Below are 17,749 nucleotides of genomic sequence, written 5' to 3' on the forward strand. Positions count from 1 at the left end.
CATGATACATCAGCTAAATGGACTGAAACTTTAACACAAGGTGGATGACCTAAAGCTAGAATTTGGTACCCTTTCTCATTATTACTCTGCATGTATTTTCAGTTTATTCACTGGGAATACTTGTGAGACAGTCACTGTGATTAAGAAGGTCAGAAACTATCCCTATTGACAAAAGGTTATTTTAACACGATTTCTTTTGTACAGCTTTTGCTTGACTAGCAAGCACTTCATCAGGTGAGTCATCCCCTTTCACTGGGTCTAAAGCTTGCACAGTTTGATCTGTCAAGATTTATGGGCATGCATGCATATACCCCATTAAGCTACACCACTGAAGAGGAGGATGCTGTGTTGGAATAACAGGACACTTGCTGTGAGCAAGTAATATTAGAGTTGGACTAGAAACACATTGTAAGCATGCTGGCAAAGGAGATGATTCCTCTGAAAAGGGATCGGAGCTGGGGCTGATATTCAAGCAGCTCTTTCTGGAGTAGAAATCACAAGCCTGAAAGTGGTGTCCCAGTTTCCCAGGCAATATAATGGGGAAGTGGGCCACACTGGGGGAGGATTCACAACCCACTGGGAAAGATCTGTTGCCTCAGTGTAGAAGGCACTGGGGCTCTGTATTCCTTATCCTACATGTGGCACGTGTAAGTGTAAGCAAGGCTTGGTTTGAAGCCACTTTCTCCTCAGAAGTCCTTTAGGACATGCATTTCTCCTGCTCACTCTGTAAGGAACCCAGGCTTTGGCTCTTGAGTGCTCAAGGCCCAAATCTGGGGGCTGGGAAAATGAAGGAGTTCTTCCACCACTCCTCCTTTTTTTTCCCCTGCTTGTCTTCACTGCTAGTTCCTCCTCCATCTACGGGCTGATTCAATTCAGTAATTTGGCAAGAAGATAGCCTCTGGCTTTTATTTTTCTGATTTAGAGAGCAGAAGAAACTTCTGCAGGAGTCTCACCAGGTCAGGTAGCAAAAAGCAATTGGCAGAAGTGTCGAGCTAGGAGCAGGGGATGGGTGGGAGCTGGCAAGCTGGCATTTGCCAAACCAAGGGTGCAAATAGGAGCAGCCCTTCACCATTTAGGGTAAGCCAATGGTAGAGTGGACATCAATGAGCTTTAGCCTGTTGTGAAAACACACTTTCCCCTTTAGGAGATCTGTGAATCATCCCAGCTACTCACAGCTATTTCCCTGCATGGCCTCACAAGGGGCAATTGTCAATTTTGTCTCACATCATTAGAAATTGATTTGGGAAAGAACACCTCCACCTTACCCTGATGACTGAGACAGCATTTTTCTGAGTGCAAAAAATATCCTCATAGTTTTCCATATCACATAATTAAATTGAAGCAGTTTAATTTTAAATTAAAATTCACAATATCTTTCTGGAAGGTTGCAAAGCCAACTTAAAGTAAATGCTGATCAATTCTATTTTATTTCTTATCAAGTCCTCCTTTCATCTCACACTATGAACCAGAGAAATGCCTGAGTTTTTCCCTCAGACTTTGATCACCGGATTACCATGACAACAATGTATTTACTGTAGCTATAATGGATGGACTTCAGATGTCAGCTGGGTCCCTTGAAGTCCATGGGGAGCTTTTGGTCTCCTTATACCACAGTAAATGAAAGAATGATTCTCTCGCCTGAAGAGCTATCTAACAGGTAACTCGTATTTGCTCTCAAATTCCGCTGCTCCGCCAGCAACGTCCACTGCCTTCCATCAGTCTTAAATCTACCAGCTGTTTTAATGATATGGGAAAACAGGTCAAAATTTTATTTATTGGCATGCTTTGTGCTTAGCTGACTGAAGACCATAATCCAACAAGCTAATGCATCAATCTGACAGGATGTGATGCATGGACATGGTGAAGGTGTTTATTGTTACTGTTTATGTTACTATTCTTTCCAGAGCATTACAGCCTTGCACAGCAAGAGAGAAATGTGTAAGGCTTTGTTCTTACACATCTCACAACTAAATGATGGTATTTTTGCATGTATATAGACTTGGTGCATAAAAATATATGATAGAAACAAGACTATTATGCTCCTGAAGACATTGATGCATGGAGTAATCAAGTCACTTCACCAATAAAATAACCTTTCAGCTCGAGGACAAGCTTTATACCTTATTGAATTACAGATACAATACAAAACAGCACATGTAACTCCTGATCAGGATGCAAGAAATAACTTAGTTACAGCAAGATTCTTAACGTTTGTTTTCTTACGTTAACGACTTGATGTACAGATAACAAAAACCCTTTTGCACAGGGATCTACAGGGAGCAAAGTATAAATATATATACAGTTTTTCAACAATGCCTGTCAATCTGCTCCTAAAAGATGCAATTAGGAGATCAGAAAGCTAAGTTAAAAGCCCATTTGATCTCAGGAGTTTGGCTACATACTGACAATTTTGGAAATAATTCCTATCAGAAAGAACTGTTGAAGCTTTATATAGGTCTGAACATATACTACTTATATTTTCTCAGATACAAAAACAGTGCACATTTCTTTAAAATGAAATTGTATCAGCAGTCATAAAGATGACTCTAGATTCTAGTAGAAAAATTATTAGTCTATTAAAACCAGTTAACATTTTTTAATTGAAAATCTTGAAAAGCTAATTTAACCATACCAAAACATATCACAGCATCAGAAACACCTGAAAATGAGCAAGAAAGTAGTACTGTGTGCCCAGTATTAATAATTTCTCAGGTATGTAAACTTCAAAATACAAATGCCAGATTCCACAGCAAATTTAATCTTTTAAACTACCTTTAAAGCTATATAAATTCTTAGAAAAAGTTTGTAGGGAAATACTTTTCCACTAAACTAAATGCATTTTTTTTCTTTGACCTGCCTCAAGCTTGCTGAACCACAAAGGACACCTCTTTAAAACAGACAAAGAGGGCCAAAGTAGTCATACTACTGGAAAGTTGTGAAGGGAACAGAGCAAGGTAGGCAATAACATTGAATAGCCTCATTGCAGCCACAAAACTCTGCGTGATAAAGGCAAAAATTCGGTCACGCTGGAGTTCAAAGGAGGCAGCATTTCATAGTAAACATGCTTTCCACTGCTTGCTTGGGCAAAGTAGATCTGAACCCAGAAGACATTCATTCAAAACATCCCAAAGTGAAGGGAACCAGCCATGACCCATAAATATGTGTTGTATGTATGCTGTTCTTCCAAACTATTTTTTGGGCCTGTCAGTAGCCACAATAATGGAACTGGACAGTGCTGCTAGTGATGGTAGCTGTTAGTCATTCCCATTCCCTATCTGCATTAGATTCACTGACTCTGCCCTTCATGACCTGGCAGTGTTGTTCATAAAATTCTCTTCTTAGCCCTGCTTTTGTGCCTTGCCACTTGAAGACAATAGATTTTGGAACTAAGAACAAACCATGAGCTTAATTTTCATTTTTTCCTCTCACTTCCAAAATAAAGAAGCAATAATTTGAAGAGAAAACGAAAGAGCTCCTCTAAGAAAAGCTTAGCTCAATGAATCTACAAAATGATCAAGATGAAAATCTGAAGTCTTGAGGGTTTTATTAAGGGTCATGTATATGGCTGCAGGAAATGTGAATTTTATTTGTGGCTAGGCTTGTCAGATCTCCCACACCTCTTGGCTTTTCTAGGCAGTGACCTGGGCATAGTGCTTGCCTGGAAGACTTGCAGCATGCCTCCAGCTAGGAGAACTTCTCTCAGCCACACAGAACTTTCCCATAACCAAACTACTTGAACTGAAATTTTCCATTCTGGTATCTTCCTTGAGTTAGGATTATTCCTGATTTCAGCCAAAAGAGTTAAAAAGGAGAGGTGGTACATTCTTGAGAAATGTATCAACATCTTGCTTTGCAGGTGTGTGTGGCCTCTGCAACAAGGATATCCCCATTTAAAAACCAACTGGAAGGACAACATTTAATAAAATCAAAGTTGCCACCTTGTTACATGGAGATCAGTGTTGTCATTTCACAATTCGTTCAGGCCAGGATAACTCAGCATTGGTGGCACAGAAGTGCCCCATGCTTGACCTGTCCCCCAGCTTAAGCTAGCAGTTGTGCAGTGACTCAGAACTGGTTGGGAAATGCCAGCAAATTAATATAACTTAAAATGACTGGTAACAAGAAACAAACAAAAAAAAAAAATGCAAGCATAGTGCAATCATTAAATCATTAAGTACTGAATCATAATGAATATGCAGGAAGTGAATAAATTAAAATCACACAGGCAGACTTAATTACACTATTTCCTAATTTCTGAGCGCTTGACTTTGCATCCGTAGTGGATAACATTTAATGCAGCTTCTGGGAGCATGTGACTTTGCACGTGAAAATCCTCCTTACTGGACATTGTTGTGACATTTCCAAAATACCATCAGATTTCCAGCCACTTCAGCTAACAAGCTCTGGCAGCTGCCATGATCACAGGGTACCGATGCAGGTAGCGATCAGGGGAAGCAGCAAGAGGCAGGAATGAGGTGTTCTTCCTTTCTGGGCTTTCTGAGCATTTGCTGGCAGCAGAGAAGTGCTAAGTTTGCCAGTTTTCCATTCCAGGTGCCCAAGTGAGCAAGCAGCCCCTGTCTGTCCCTCTGATCTCCAGCTCTTTTCACACCTCAGATCCCTCACTCAGTCCAGCCTCACATTTGAGGACAATCATCTGCTCATCTCTATTTCTGGCTTTCCAAGTACTTCAGGTACTTCCCAAGCAACTCTGTGCATCACTCCTTGCTTTCCAATCCCACTTCCAGTCTTTGCTCAGCCCAAAGGTCTCCTTGGCTTCTCTTCCAACCTCTTTCTCCCCACTGTGGTGCATGCAAGTTGCTATCCTGACCTTCCCCCTCCCAGGGTTCAGGTCCACATCTGCCCTCTTTCCAACTCTTTTCCTCCAGTTGGCTACAAAACTCTCACTTTGCCACATCTCATAATGGGGGCTCTTTCTCCACCCCTCCCCTCTCATTTCTCTCCACTGCCATGATCTGCAGATCAAAGCTCCTGGTCTTCTTTGCTCCTCATTTACTCTCTGTGTTCCCTCTCCTCTGGTCATCATTTTCTCATTGTCTTCATCTCTCCACTCACCAGCTTCCTGCAGGACAAAACAGCCCCATTTATCTTGTCCTCCAGGACACTCCTGAAAAAAATATTCATGGAACACTGTAAGGTGACTTAAACCCACAGTAGCTCCAAAGGAAGTCCTGCTTCCTTTCCTTGAATCAGCCACCAACATTTGTATATCTGTGCCATGAACCAGCTTAGGAAAACACAACAGCTGAAAATTAATCTATCCACACACAGAAAAGGTTAAATTTCAGCAAGATCAGCTTCATAGTCTTGCCTACAGATCCTGGAAAAGGGAAATAACAGAAATGAGTATTCAAATTCAGGAGTAGGGCAGGATCTTCTTTTGCAGTAGCAGTACATACTCACTAAGGTAAAATAGGTATGGCTTTAGTACTAAAAGGTAGCATTTGATAAAGCAATGGAAAATTGGTCTTAAATGGAAGAATTTCCTACGCTGACAAGCTGCCTGAGTTCATTCCAGAAATGTCTCACAACTTCTCAGCTACTGCTTTCTTCTCTAAGAAAATTGTCTTGCAAGAGGTTTGCTTTCTGGCAAAACAAGAGGAGTTTCACCTGCAACAAAACTCTCCAAAAGAAACCTGGAGACTAGCTGGAAAACAAAACTGAGGAGAAACATCCAACAAGTTATTAACTCTAGAGTAAAAAGCAGAAAAAAAGGTTGGCCAGAATGGAGTCCCTTCCTACCTTGGAATCCCTGTAATCTTTGAAAAAATATGTGCTTCTCAGCTCCCGTGCTACTGTGATGTCTGCTCCCTTTCCACCCAGCCCATCCTTGTTGCAGCATACGTGTGAGTCAGAGTGGGGAACTTGTCAGCCTTTAAATATGCACTTAAATCTTTCCATATTCAGGAGAAGACTTAGATAAAATTCTTAGCAAATGGGTAATGAAAAGCATGTGCCTAAGTGTTTACCTAAATAAAGTTGCTTTGTTGAATCTGTGCTAAAATGTCAAGTGCCCATCAGGCACGCTCAGCATCTTCCCCAGTGCTCCTGCACACAGAGCCTCTGCCACAGTAAATGTTGCCTTCCCAAGGGAGGAATTTTTTTCCCCAGAGAATAGCCCAGAAGGAGAGGAGCCATCAGATCAAAGATAATGCTTACTTCTCCCTTACAGCCCTTGCTTTCCCAGACTGCAGATCAGAGGGAAGGTCCAGAGACAAGAAGAAAAAAACTTTCCTAAGAGAGCCATGAGAGATTCCCCATCTTTCATGTGGCTTTCCAAGCAGCCCATAACACAGCAAGGAGCTGTCTGTGCAGCTTGCTTGGAAGCTCACAGACTGAGAGATGGAAAGTCAACAAGTCAAAGTCACAAGTCAAAGTCACAAAGTCAAGTTCTTTATCAACATCTCTTCCTTCCTACTGCTTTGCAGATTGCCAGTGTGCAGGAGGGATTTCAGACTGAGCGCAGCAAGCTGACCTTTTACGTATGCAGGCTCACTTGGAGGAAGCAGAATCATCTCCAGTCTGTGTGATTGAAGAAGCCATGGATACTTTGGCTAGCTGGCCATTATTCATCATACTTGGGAGACCAAGTTGTTTAAGCTGAGACTTCAGAGGGTGAAGAAAAAATGTTGCACATTTTACATTATCTCTTGAAAATATGAAAGCTTGCTGCAGTCCTTGGATACAATATTTATGAATTGGTCTTTCAGCCAAATCCACTTCTGCATAAGGATACACAGCTGCCAGTACCAAGAAGTATGGTACTTCCCAAATATATCTTTGCCATTTTTAAAATCACTCTAGAGGCTTGAAAATAGTATTTCTTTCTTTGTAAGTTAAATTTCTAGGTCTGGTGTTTCAAAGAGAGCCTGAAATTAGCCAGATTTTTGTGTTTGTTTGTTTGTGCACGAGAATAATTGATTAAATCAACACAAGCGTAACTGATTATACACTCTAAGAACAGTACTGAGGAATTCAGCTGCAAAACGAGCGGCATTGTGAAGAGCTATACCGAATTTTTATGCTTGCATCTCATATATGGAATCCCCTCTCAATTACACACTACCCATTTTGAAATGTCTCATTGCCTTACACCACTGGATATCTAGATTTTGAATGAACTTAACCAGCGTTATCAAGACAGAATTTTTTTAGATGTTTCCTTAAACTTTCTCATGAAAAGGAAGAATCTGCATAGAAGAACATTTAAATACTCATGACTTACAAAAAATATCATCCTTCTTTCATTAACCAGCATGATGACCCCGCAGTAGTTTCACAGTGGGGAAAAGATCTGCAGAGAAATATGGCAAGTCTAATGCCAATTATGACTTTGCAAATACATATATCATAGACCGGGCAAACAAAATGTGAATTCCAAAGTTAAACACTGAACTCATATCCCTAGCTACTCTGAAAAATAACCGATCTTGAAAAGAAATTGAGAAGACTATCAACAACAATAAATATTGTTCAGATACAGCTTAAATCATCCATTGGAAAAAGACAATTTTGAGCAAAGGAAATAACAATTGCATTAAAGAAGAAGTGACACCTTTCTAACTGGCATTACACTATGCATTTTGCTTGTAGTTTTAAATACATTTTAGGTTGTCCAGAGTAACAGAAAATTGGACACCATGTGACAATATTTGTAACCTTTACAAAAAGAGAAAATGTGTTTGCTTATTTGAGGAAGAATAAGCAACTTTAGCATTCTGCCTTTTAAATTAAATGGAATGTCTGGAGGGATCCAGATGCTAAGGAACTGCAAGCTGGTGGCCTTACTTCTAAATTCTATACTATCCATCAATAAGGCACACAGCCATTATTTACTTCACAAGCATGAAGGCGGTCTTTTGGAAAAGAATTTGAATATCAGTTCCACTTGCAAGAAAATAACAATACTTAGCACTTTCAAAAGGCTTCTGTCTTAAAGCCAAAAACAATTAATAGACAGAAGCGAGAGAATGACACTGCAGAGGTACCAGCAGGGACAGGGTACAGGTAAGGCGCAAGAGCAGCTGGAGGCAACACTCTGCGGTGCACAAGGAAATGCCTCACGAGGCTCAGCCACCAAGGTGGATCAACACCCAGAAGAGGCTTCAACGTGTCTCCTCTTTCTGCCAGAGTCACCAAGGCTGGAAAAGACCTTTCAGATCACCCAGTCCAACTGTCAGCCCACCCCCAGCATGCCCACTAACCACGTCCCTCAGTGCCACATCCACACCTCCAGGATCGGTGACTCCACCACTTCCCTTTGTAATGGCTCAGTCCCCTGCTCAGTGACCCCCTCAAACACATGGCTGTGAACTGATCACTGATAGGAGCCTACGCTTCTCTATTAGGCTGCCCTAGTTTGTAGACAAGAGAAGTGATGCACAAAGGCATTTTGTTTGTGGTCTAAGCTCATATCATTGCACAGTACAATTATAAATAAAATCTATCTACTTTGAGATTTCCAGTTTTGTTGCCATCAACAAAACCCTTTTTACACTGGCTTTAAAATCCCAAAGTATTTTCTTCTGACTGCAATACTGTGCCAAATATTTTTGTCATTTCAAAACCCAATTTACTGCTAAGACCCTGCATGAATGCTTCAGAGGAACTTTTAAGATCTTGCCAGAATACAAGGAAAGATTACTGAGATGGATTTTGTGCAAATAAATCTCTGTCTAAATCACCAATCTTATAAACCTGTGCATCACCCTAAGGCAAGTGCATGGATATAGGCACCAATATGTTGAAGTAATCTAAAAGAGACAACAAAATTCCTTGATATATGCATGATCCATAGCAACTCTTTACAGTACTGTAGTCGGTGATGGTGGGGATAATGGGAGAAGTGAAAGCAGGAAGAAGAAAGGAAGAGAGGAAAAGGGGAGAAGCAGAACGAACCAACTGAAATAGATTAATAAAAACAAGGTCCTCTTGAAGAAAGCTAAAGATTAAAACGAAGTAAAAGGAGAAGAAACAGATAATTTTTTTTTAAGTAAAAATAAAAAAAAAAAAAAAAAAAACAAAGTTTAGTGCTATCAGAAACTCAAGCCAGTAATTCTTTGTCAAGCCAAATTCCCCTTGATTTCAGTGGGAGTTTTGCCTTAATGAGGACAGTAGGATAGGCACCAAATGCAGCTTTATTTCTATACTTGAATAACAGCAAGATACAGCAAGATATTGTATTGTTGAAAAAGACAGTGCATTTTTGAAGAAATATGGATATTAGGGGCTAGGCAGTATAAGTGTAATTGCCACAACCAGCTGGGATACATCAGTGTGCATCAGCTTACAATGAAGCCCTTCATGCTGTAAGAAAGAGAAAAGATGAAAAAAGGGACTCATGTCACCTTGCAAATAACCAAATTAAAGGTCCAGGATTATTCCAGGAAAATTTCCATTTACTTCAGTGACAGCTCTGAAAACAAACAAGATTCTCCAGTCCTTCTTATTAAAAAAATAATACAAATACAACAGTGAATATGAGTGACCTATTTATTTTGTATCTGCATTGCTCTTGCTGAAATTGTTGGAAATGCACCCATGTGGTTCACACAAGTATTCTTTGATTAGGCTGTTTTCAGGCAGAGAGACCGAGAAAGTGTATTCCATAGATATGGCACGGATACAGCAAAAACTAAATCGGGGAACAAAATACTCTTCTGACCTTGGTAACCAAAGATAAAGCGACTTTTAAAAGCTAGATGCTCATCTGATGAACAGGATGAAGATTTTGGCTTAGTGGTGGCCTTAATGGCCCATGAAGAAATCGTATACCTTTATAAATCATAAATTAAAGGAGCTCTCACAAGAAGCGTAATTGGGCTGTGGGTATGTCAAATGTAAAGCCTCCAATTTAAAACCTTTTACCTGTTTTAGATGTCAAAACCAGGAACAGGCAAAATACCACAAGTAAAATCTGGAATTACCAATACGAACAACAAGGCAAATATTTTGTGTAAGCACTACAAATAGCACAAAAATACCCTGATTCCACCTGATCACACTGCACGCACTAATAATATTTATTATCTACAGCTCTCTGCAAGAACATCAGTCTTATCCATGCTGCATCAGTTCTCCATGACTCTCAATGAGAGTCATCCCACCCAAATCAGTAAGTCCAAGATGTACTCATAGTTGGATTCCTTCTGCTGATCAGACAACGGGCATTTCTCAGGTATTGCAGTCACATCCACCTGTCGATTGAGAGATTACAGGTGGGAGCTTCCTTGTTAAAATAGTCCTCCAGCTTAATGACACACCTAAGGGTGAATCAAGAGAAAAAACCTCAGGTTGGCTCATCGATGACAAAAAGATAAAAAAAAAAAAAAAATCAAACTCAATTATTATTGTTTGCAGGACTAAAATTATGTTAAAGAAATTCATTGCCATCTGTATGCTTGTTGAAGTTGATTTTCTTGTTCTGGTTTTCTTCCCAACAATTGAACAGTATTGTCTATTTTTAAAGAAAATAAAAGCTGCTTGAATAATAATTTGTTTTTCCCAAGATAGAGGAAATCATAGTGATGGGCTTTAAGAATGGTTACCAAATTAGAAACACGAATGAAAAACAAGTGTTTTCCCGTTCAAGGTTTTCACTTTAATGAGTTTTTATTTTCAACTCGATTGAGTGCTGACTACAGAAAATTCAAGGCTACCAGGACATTAAGCTGCTCAACCGACTGAAAAGTTTGATGCTGTTTCTAAAAAGTGAAGCTTATCTGGGAAATGAAATCAGTGTCGCTGCTCCGAGATAACTCTTGGGAAGAGAAGTTAATATGGCTTATTAAATAACATTAAATGAGATCCAGCAGGATCCACAGAATCCAGGAGTGCTCTTGGAGCTCCTGCTTGCTCCCCAGCTGCTTACGCAACACTGCTCTCCTGCTCAGTGTAAGGGCCTGCCATTCGGTTACATAAGGCATTCCTAAAATACATACAGGCACTCATACAGTTCAGTCACACGCTGCTTTGAGTTTCTTAGCAGCTAGCACAGAGGAATTTTAAGAAATGACCACAACGACTTGCACGTTGCTGAATTTCAGGTTGTTTGTGTCATTTTCATACAGCTAGTTCTCATCTAGAAACAAGTGGATAACAGCAGCACAAGCTACATGTAAGTACTCTGACCACTGCTTAGGCACTACAGAGGTTTTGGTTTGGAACGGCTGTGGTGTTCATTACCTAGGGCTTTAAAATCTGCCTTTCAGGTGATTAAGAAAATTCTGGTCCAGCAACCAGCAGCAAACACAACACTGTTTCTTTAACAGTGCCTGAGTGCTGTGGATAGGTGAAGAAAATGATTATCCTAAAGATTCTCCCATTCTTTGGTCGGAATTTCAAAGCCTGCTCTCTAAGGGATGGATAAAACTAATGACAGCACTGCCAGGTCAGGAAACAAGAGCATTGTGCCCCAAACCATCTTTCTGATTCTGGGCAGCAGCTAAGGCTGGGGCAGCGGGACAGGCATGTGGAGATACAACAGTCTTCCAGCAGAGACTCCTTCAGCCAGGCACTGTAGCTCAGCATTCAGTGGCTCTTGGCGGAATTGCTTCTATGAATGTAATTGCTTTCCGAACACACTTGAACCCAAGGAGATAAGACTGCCGTCCTTGGCATGACTGCATAGCTAAATAATAGGACACCAGGGAGCGAGCTTGAGCCCTGTACTCTGCTTTTCCAGCCCTGCATAAGCTTTTAGCTCATACCCTGGCTCTGCTCTGGAGCATATCAACCAGTTTCGTCAAACCAGCTCTTTCCACTCAAATACACCATCACAGGACAGGAAGGTGCAAGCCACCACGAGCTGCTTGCACTGGAGTCCCCAGTGCACCTCATGTAGCAGAGCAGGCATAGCTGGAGGACCACCTGGCCCAGGCACAGCCAGCCGTGGTATCAAGGAGTGCATAGAAGAATGCAGCAAATCAAATGCAGTATTTCCTCAGGATATTCACCAGGCTTCCAAGAATTTGCAGATCAAAGCTTCCTAAGCGAGAGGCAGTGGTTTTGTATTTAATAGCCGGTGATGGATTTCTCTTCCATGAACTCATCCAGTCACCTCATTAGCTGATGTAACCTCTCAGCATCCACATCCTGTGGTTAGGAGCTCAGCATTGACCACACTGCTCGAGGAGCCACCTCCCTTTGTCTCAATCCCCATGACTGCCTTCTTCACCCGGTGCCCTCAAGGCTGTCTCTGACAGCAGTCACTCCCAGCTTGCCTTCTCCATGCATTGCAAGATTTTACAGATTTCTGTTTCCTTTCTTGCCAATCACTGCTTTATTAGCCTTGCCACTTCCCATGCAGAAGCTGCACTGTTCCTCTGATCACCAAACCCTGAATCTCCTATTCTCTTCCCTGCCACCATATGCTTTTGGGAATGGAAGAATCAACATGTATAATCTCAAAGACATGGGTACACCCATAGTTTCTGCAGTGAATTAATGATTTTCTTTTTTATTATTTCCATTGTTTTGTTTAGTTTTCTACACTCACATCTGTATGTTGCTTTGAAAGTTTTCCGAGTTGTTTATGGAAGATTTTATCTAACTTTCTGCATCTTCAGTGACTTGTGGCAATGCATTTCTGTGATTTTGTTTTGGGTAACATATACTTCCTTTCATTAACTGTCAGTATGACATATTACATATGAATGCAAAACATATTACATGCACTTGACATGAGGATACTCAAAGAGAAAGAATGGTTTAGATGTCTAGGTAAATGATGCTTTGTCATGCTGGCTCTTGTTCCATGTTTTGAAATAACTAAGAAGTTTCATACTTGAACTTCCAAGTTTCCATTTTGATCTCAAGCCTACATAAACATCCTTCACACTTTTTTTCCATATGATGGAATTACAGAATCACAAATTGTCTTGGATTGGAAGGGACCTCAAAGCCCATCCAGTTCCATCCCCTGCCATGGTCAGGCACCCACCAGCTCAGGCTGTCCGGGGCCTCATCCAGCCTGGCCTTGAGCATCTCCAGGGATGGGGCACCACAGATTCTCTGTGCAGCTGTGCCAGTGCCTCAACACCCTCTGAGAGAAGAATTTCTTCCTACTAGCCAAACTAAATCGACTCTCTTAATTTAGAGCCATACTCTGTCACTTACACGTCCTAGTAAAAAGTTTCTCTTCAACTTTCTTGTAGAATCCCTTTAGGTACTTTTGTATTGTATGCACAGATCCCTAAGAACAGTGGTAAACAGATGAACACACTTTCCTTTCCGTCACAATCGTGTCAGCAAAAGACCACCTGTTTTACAGACTTGTGCCCAAGCAGAAGAAGGTGAGCTCACCTCCCAGTACTCACTATTTACAAGGTCAGGTTTTGGAATATTTCAGAGCTCTCAGCATGGAGCAGGGTGTGCACCTGCTGTACATGTGCTGCAGAAAACAATGGCAGAGTTTACAGATGAGGGACAGGACAAGGAACAACAGGAAGGTACTGAGAGCAGACAGCAAAGTGTGTGCAATGCTAATGGATACTAACAAATGTCCAAGCTCACTAGAGGCCTATATGTTGGGAGAGGTTTACTCTTCTGAAGCCACAGGTGAATTTTCAGAATGATTCCAAAATTAAAGGCAGGCAGTCTGGAAGAAATACTGACCTCTGCCATGGTTCTTGAATAAAGGAACAGAAGAGTCTTTCTGTTCTAAAGTATTATTAAACACGACATTTGGGTTGGACTGACGTATGCATCATGGTTTGCCTTTAGGGGAAGAAACACAAGAAATGAAGTATAAAAAGCAGCTCTTATCCATCCATCCCCAAAAAGGACACAGAATTTACGTGTATTGGTATAAGAAAGGTATGTTCCAAAACCCCTCAGCCCAATCTACCAAGATCCCTCAGCCATGATAAGATAAATGCAAGGAGTAAATCATGTCTGCAGCTTCTCGGATGCTTAAGCACAAGCCTACAGGGTCACATCACATCACATTGTCCTTCCTGCCCTACAACTGTTACATCTCTGAACTCAACTGGTGATACATCAATATACACATCCTGCGTGGCACATAGCAGCAGGTCCCAACAAAGGGTCCCAAAAAAATCCCTGTATAATTCCACTACATAAACAAATCCACCACCATCTCTCCACTCTGCTTAAACAGTATTACACGGCATTTCCTTTTCAAATTTCTGTAATCAGTCTCAGAACAAGAAAGTCAGTCTCAGCTGATGCTGATTTCTGCTAAACTTCCAGCCTGAATTAAGTTAGCTAAAATACAAATATTTGCCTCAGCCTAGTTTCTTAAAAAGAAGTTGTAATAAGACCAAGGATCAACAGAAAGCTAAGCCAAATCCAGGAAAATGCCTGGTTTTCATACAGATAATGATCTCCCTACAAAATTTGCTATTTGAATGCATCTGTCCTAAGAACCTGAAAGCAAAACATTGTTAAACACAAATGAAAGTTACTTAAATCCTAATGTCCAGCTTAGGAAGAAAAAGCAGTAAAGTACTCATAAAATACACATTTGAATGCCATTCTCAGCTGTTTTATTTTTACCACTTACTAATTGTACAGAGACGTCATTTGTTTGCTCTAAACTTACGGCTGTGCAAAATGTCCTATCCTTAAAGAATGCCAGGCTACAAACTGGAACAATTAGCTGCTGATCTTCATTTTCCTACTTGAAGCAAATATGTTACAATGCAGCATCAACTCTGTGATGACATACTGTTTTGTTTCCACAGGACTTCGCTGTGTTGATTTATTCTTAATATACTGAGCTATAAATTCTTCCTGTGGAAAACCCACATCAGCTTACTGCAGGAGTAAGTGAGATGAATCCTGGAGGTCCACAGCACAAAAGCGTAGTATGAGACTTAATGGGGACACACGCAGCTGCCATCCCGTCTCTGGCAAGCCCACAGCTAGGGGAAGGTGGTGCAAAATGCACGATGAGCAACAAGAGCTGCTCCTCAGAGCAAGGAGACCACAGAATGATAGAATCAGAGTATCCTGTCTTAGAAGGGACCCAACAAGGAGCATTGAGTTCAACTGCCGGCTCCACATAGCACCACACAAAATTCAGATCATCACCAGATGGCAGAGCAATTCATGTGGGGCAAGGTAGAAGCAGGAGCTGAAGAGCACAGAAGGCTGTATGAGAGGGAAGACGAGAAGGACAAAGAGTGGTAATAATACAATCCAATTACTGAAAGTTTGGAAACCACTGGTTTTGCAGGCCAAGATCTCTTGTTCCTGTCCACCACCAGATTCTTACCACGTGTTTCTGTTCACCATTCCTTCTCTTGGTCTGGGTTTCCCCCTCTGTTTCCAGTTCCAGCCATTCCTCTTCACCTTGTTGCCAAACTTTGCCATGTACAGACTCCACCAAGCCCTCTCACTTAATTCCAAGGTCCCTGCCTTTCCCTTCCACCACACCTCCATCACCAGTGCTGCTTCTCCCCCCTAATCCCACACTCTCTTTCCCCATGCATGCGAATGAAGCAGTTTCCCTTTCCTTCCCCACCCGGTCTCCATGCCAGCAGGCACACCCAGACACTGCAGACACAGCCCCACGTCCCCTCCTTCTGGTGCTCACCACAGCAGCAACATCTGGGAAGAAGACCTGCGGAGGGAAGCCCGCTCGGCCCTCCAGCCACAAGCAGGACAGCTCCCATCCTTCCCAGGAGGACGAGCTCAGTGTGTCATAACACCAAGAGCATCTCTAGCAGTGCCATAGGCAAACCCCCAAATGCCCACCACTTCCAAATTCTGGGAGATTTTCATAGGCTCAATGTGACGCATACCCCCGTCACAAGGTTGATCCCGAGCCAAGTATCTTTTTCCTGCTCCAAAACACAAAGCCACAAGAATTCAACGGTTTCAATGAAAGTGTTTTTTTCAACAGAGCCAAAAAATGCGGATTCACAGAAAAACAAAGATCAAGGTCTCCTAATGCAGCATGGGATATACCTAAACCATCTTTGTCAGATACGTGGTCAAAGAATGCAATTTCCTCTCACCACGCTTTCAGAAATAGCTGAACCATTTTATCTGAAACTTCCCAAAGAGATTCTGTCTTCAGCAAATACTCAACACGGAAAATGTCAGCCTACTCTCAAGCCTAGCAAATGCATAAGGACCTGAAAGCAGAGCATTGTATTAGAAAGCACAGGGTGATTTTAACTGTAGACAACATCTCTGCCTATGATAAAATAACAATACCTTCGAGTGCTGGGCTAGAAAATGGGACAGTTGCAATTCTACAAAGTATAACCTATGGGTTCAATGCATCACACAGGCAGGGCAGCACCTTTATGTGCGAAGGAAGGCAATTTTAGGCATCCCTGCTGGCTGCACGGGTTGGAGCAGTGCTCAGCAGAGCAGCAGGGCCACGTCTGCGAGGCGTGAGCACTGCTAAATCAGTGTCAGCACACAGCCTAACACCACGGAGGGATGCAAACCAACACTCACTCAGGGGTGGAAGGGAGATGGCTTCCCGCTTCAAGATGCGGCCACTTGTTGAGTGGGCACTGAGAGCCGGGTTTGAACCATAGCGTCACAGAACGGTTTGGGTTGGAAGGGACCTCAAAGCCCATCCATTTCCAACCTCCTGCCGTGGGTAGGGCTGCCACGCACTAGGTCAGGCTGGGCAGACCCGCAGCCACGAGTCCGGGCAGCCCTTCTAGAGACGCAGAGCCTCGAAAAGATTAAAGTTCCTCTGCTGGCCGCGATGCTCAGAGCCGCTCGTTATTTCTGAGTCACTTGAGTGAAAGTAAGCTGCCGCCCTGCCGACAGCTACGAAGCGCCGAGTAAAGTTTATGGATGAACGTGCTCGCTAACTGACAAACCGCACGGTGACCGTGCAGGAGAGAAAGAGCGCACAACTCCTCGTGAAAGAAGTGCCGCGCTGCTGCCGAGCGCTGCGTTCAGCATCTCCCCATCGGGCACGCTGCGGGGAAGAGAGCCGGGGCTGGATGCGCGGCTAACAGCGAGCACCGCAACCCCTGCTCCCGTGCAGACGTCCCACCGGGCCTCAAGCAGAATCCCCCCCGACCTCACCGCAACTTTTCCTCCCCCGCCCCAGCGGTGAGGCGATGACCCCTCACCGCGCGGGAGTCCGGGGGCCGGCGGGAGATGCCCCGTTCCCACCTCCCACCCCCCCCGCGGCGGGGTCCCGGTGGGCTCCGGGGCAGGGAGCGGGCGGGTACCCCGAAGTAATCCGAGGGGGCCGCGGAGCCGCGCGTTACCTGGGCTGCCGGTGCTGCGGGAGCGCGGCGGGGAAGCCCCAGCCGCCGCCGCCTCCGCCGCTGCTGCTGTCCGCGGTGGCCACCTGGGTGCCGGTGCCGCCGGGCTGGATGCCGCCGCTTCTCCGCTGCCTGCCGGTGCCGCTGCGGCAGCGGCCGCCGCTGCTCCAGGCGCGCAGGAGGCCGGGCTCGGGAGCCGGCAAACTCTCGGTCGCCGCCGAGGAGCCGGGGACGCCGCCCGCCTCGCGCCCGGTGCCGGGGCCGGTGCCGTGTCTCATGGTGCGCGGGGCCGCCGCATGCCGCGCTGCCGCCGCCGCCCCGGGCGCCGCGGGAGCCGGGCGCGCCGGGGCCAGGGGCTCCGCCGGCAGCGGGAGGCCGCCGGGAGCCCGGGCTGCTGCGGGGGGGGCGGGAGGCCGGGGGCCGGGGGGGCCGCTGGCTCGGGCTGCCGCTGGTGCATTAAGTTAGACGCGCGGCCGGGAGAAGCGGGGCGGCCGCGGGGGCCGCGGGGCCGGGAGTTGGCGGCG

The 17,749-nt window shown here is 43.9% G+C and overlaps 1 protein-coding gene across 1 annotated transcript in view; it reads right to left on the reverse strand.

Annotated features, from left to right (window-relative positions):
* NPAS2 (neuronal PAS domain protein 2) overlaps positions 1–17,503 on the reverse strand; it is a gene marked incomplete at both ends in the record, with an annotated part of 96,559 nt that extends 79,056 nt beyond the window's left edge. The window contains one exon of the mRNA XM_079536694.1: positions 17,229–17,503. Coding sequence (XP_079392820.1) covers positions 17,229–17,503 — 275 coding nt within the window. The remainder of the gene's footprint in view (positions 1–17,228) is intronic.
* Between the last annotated feature and the right edge of the window lie 246 nt (positions 17,504–17,749).

The sequence above is a fragment of the Tetrao urogallus genome (genome assembly GCF_951394365.1).
Source record: "Tetrao urogallus genome assembly, chromosome: 1".
Taxonomy (NCBI): Eukaryota; Metazoa; Chordata; class Aves; order Galliformes; family Phasianidae; genus Tetrao; species Tetrao urogallus.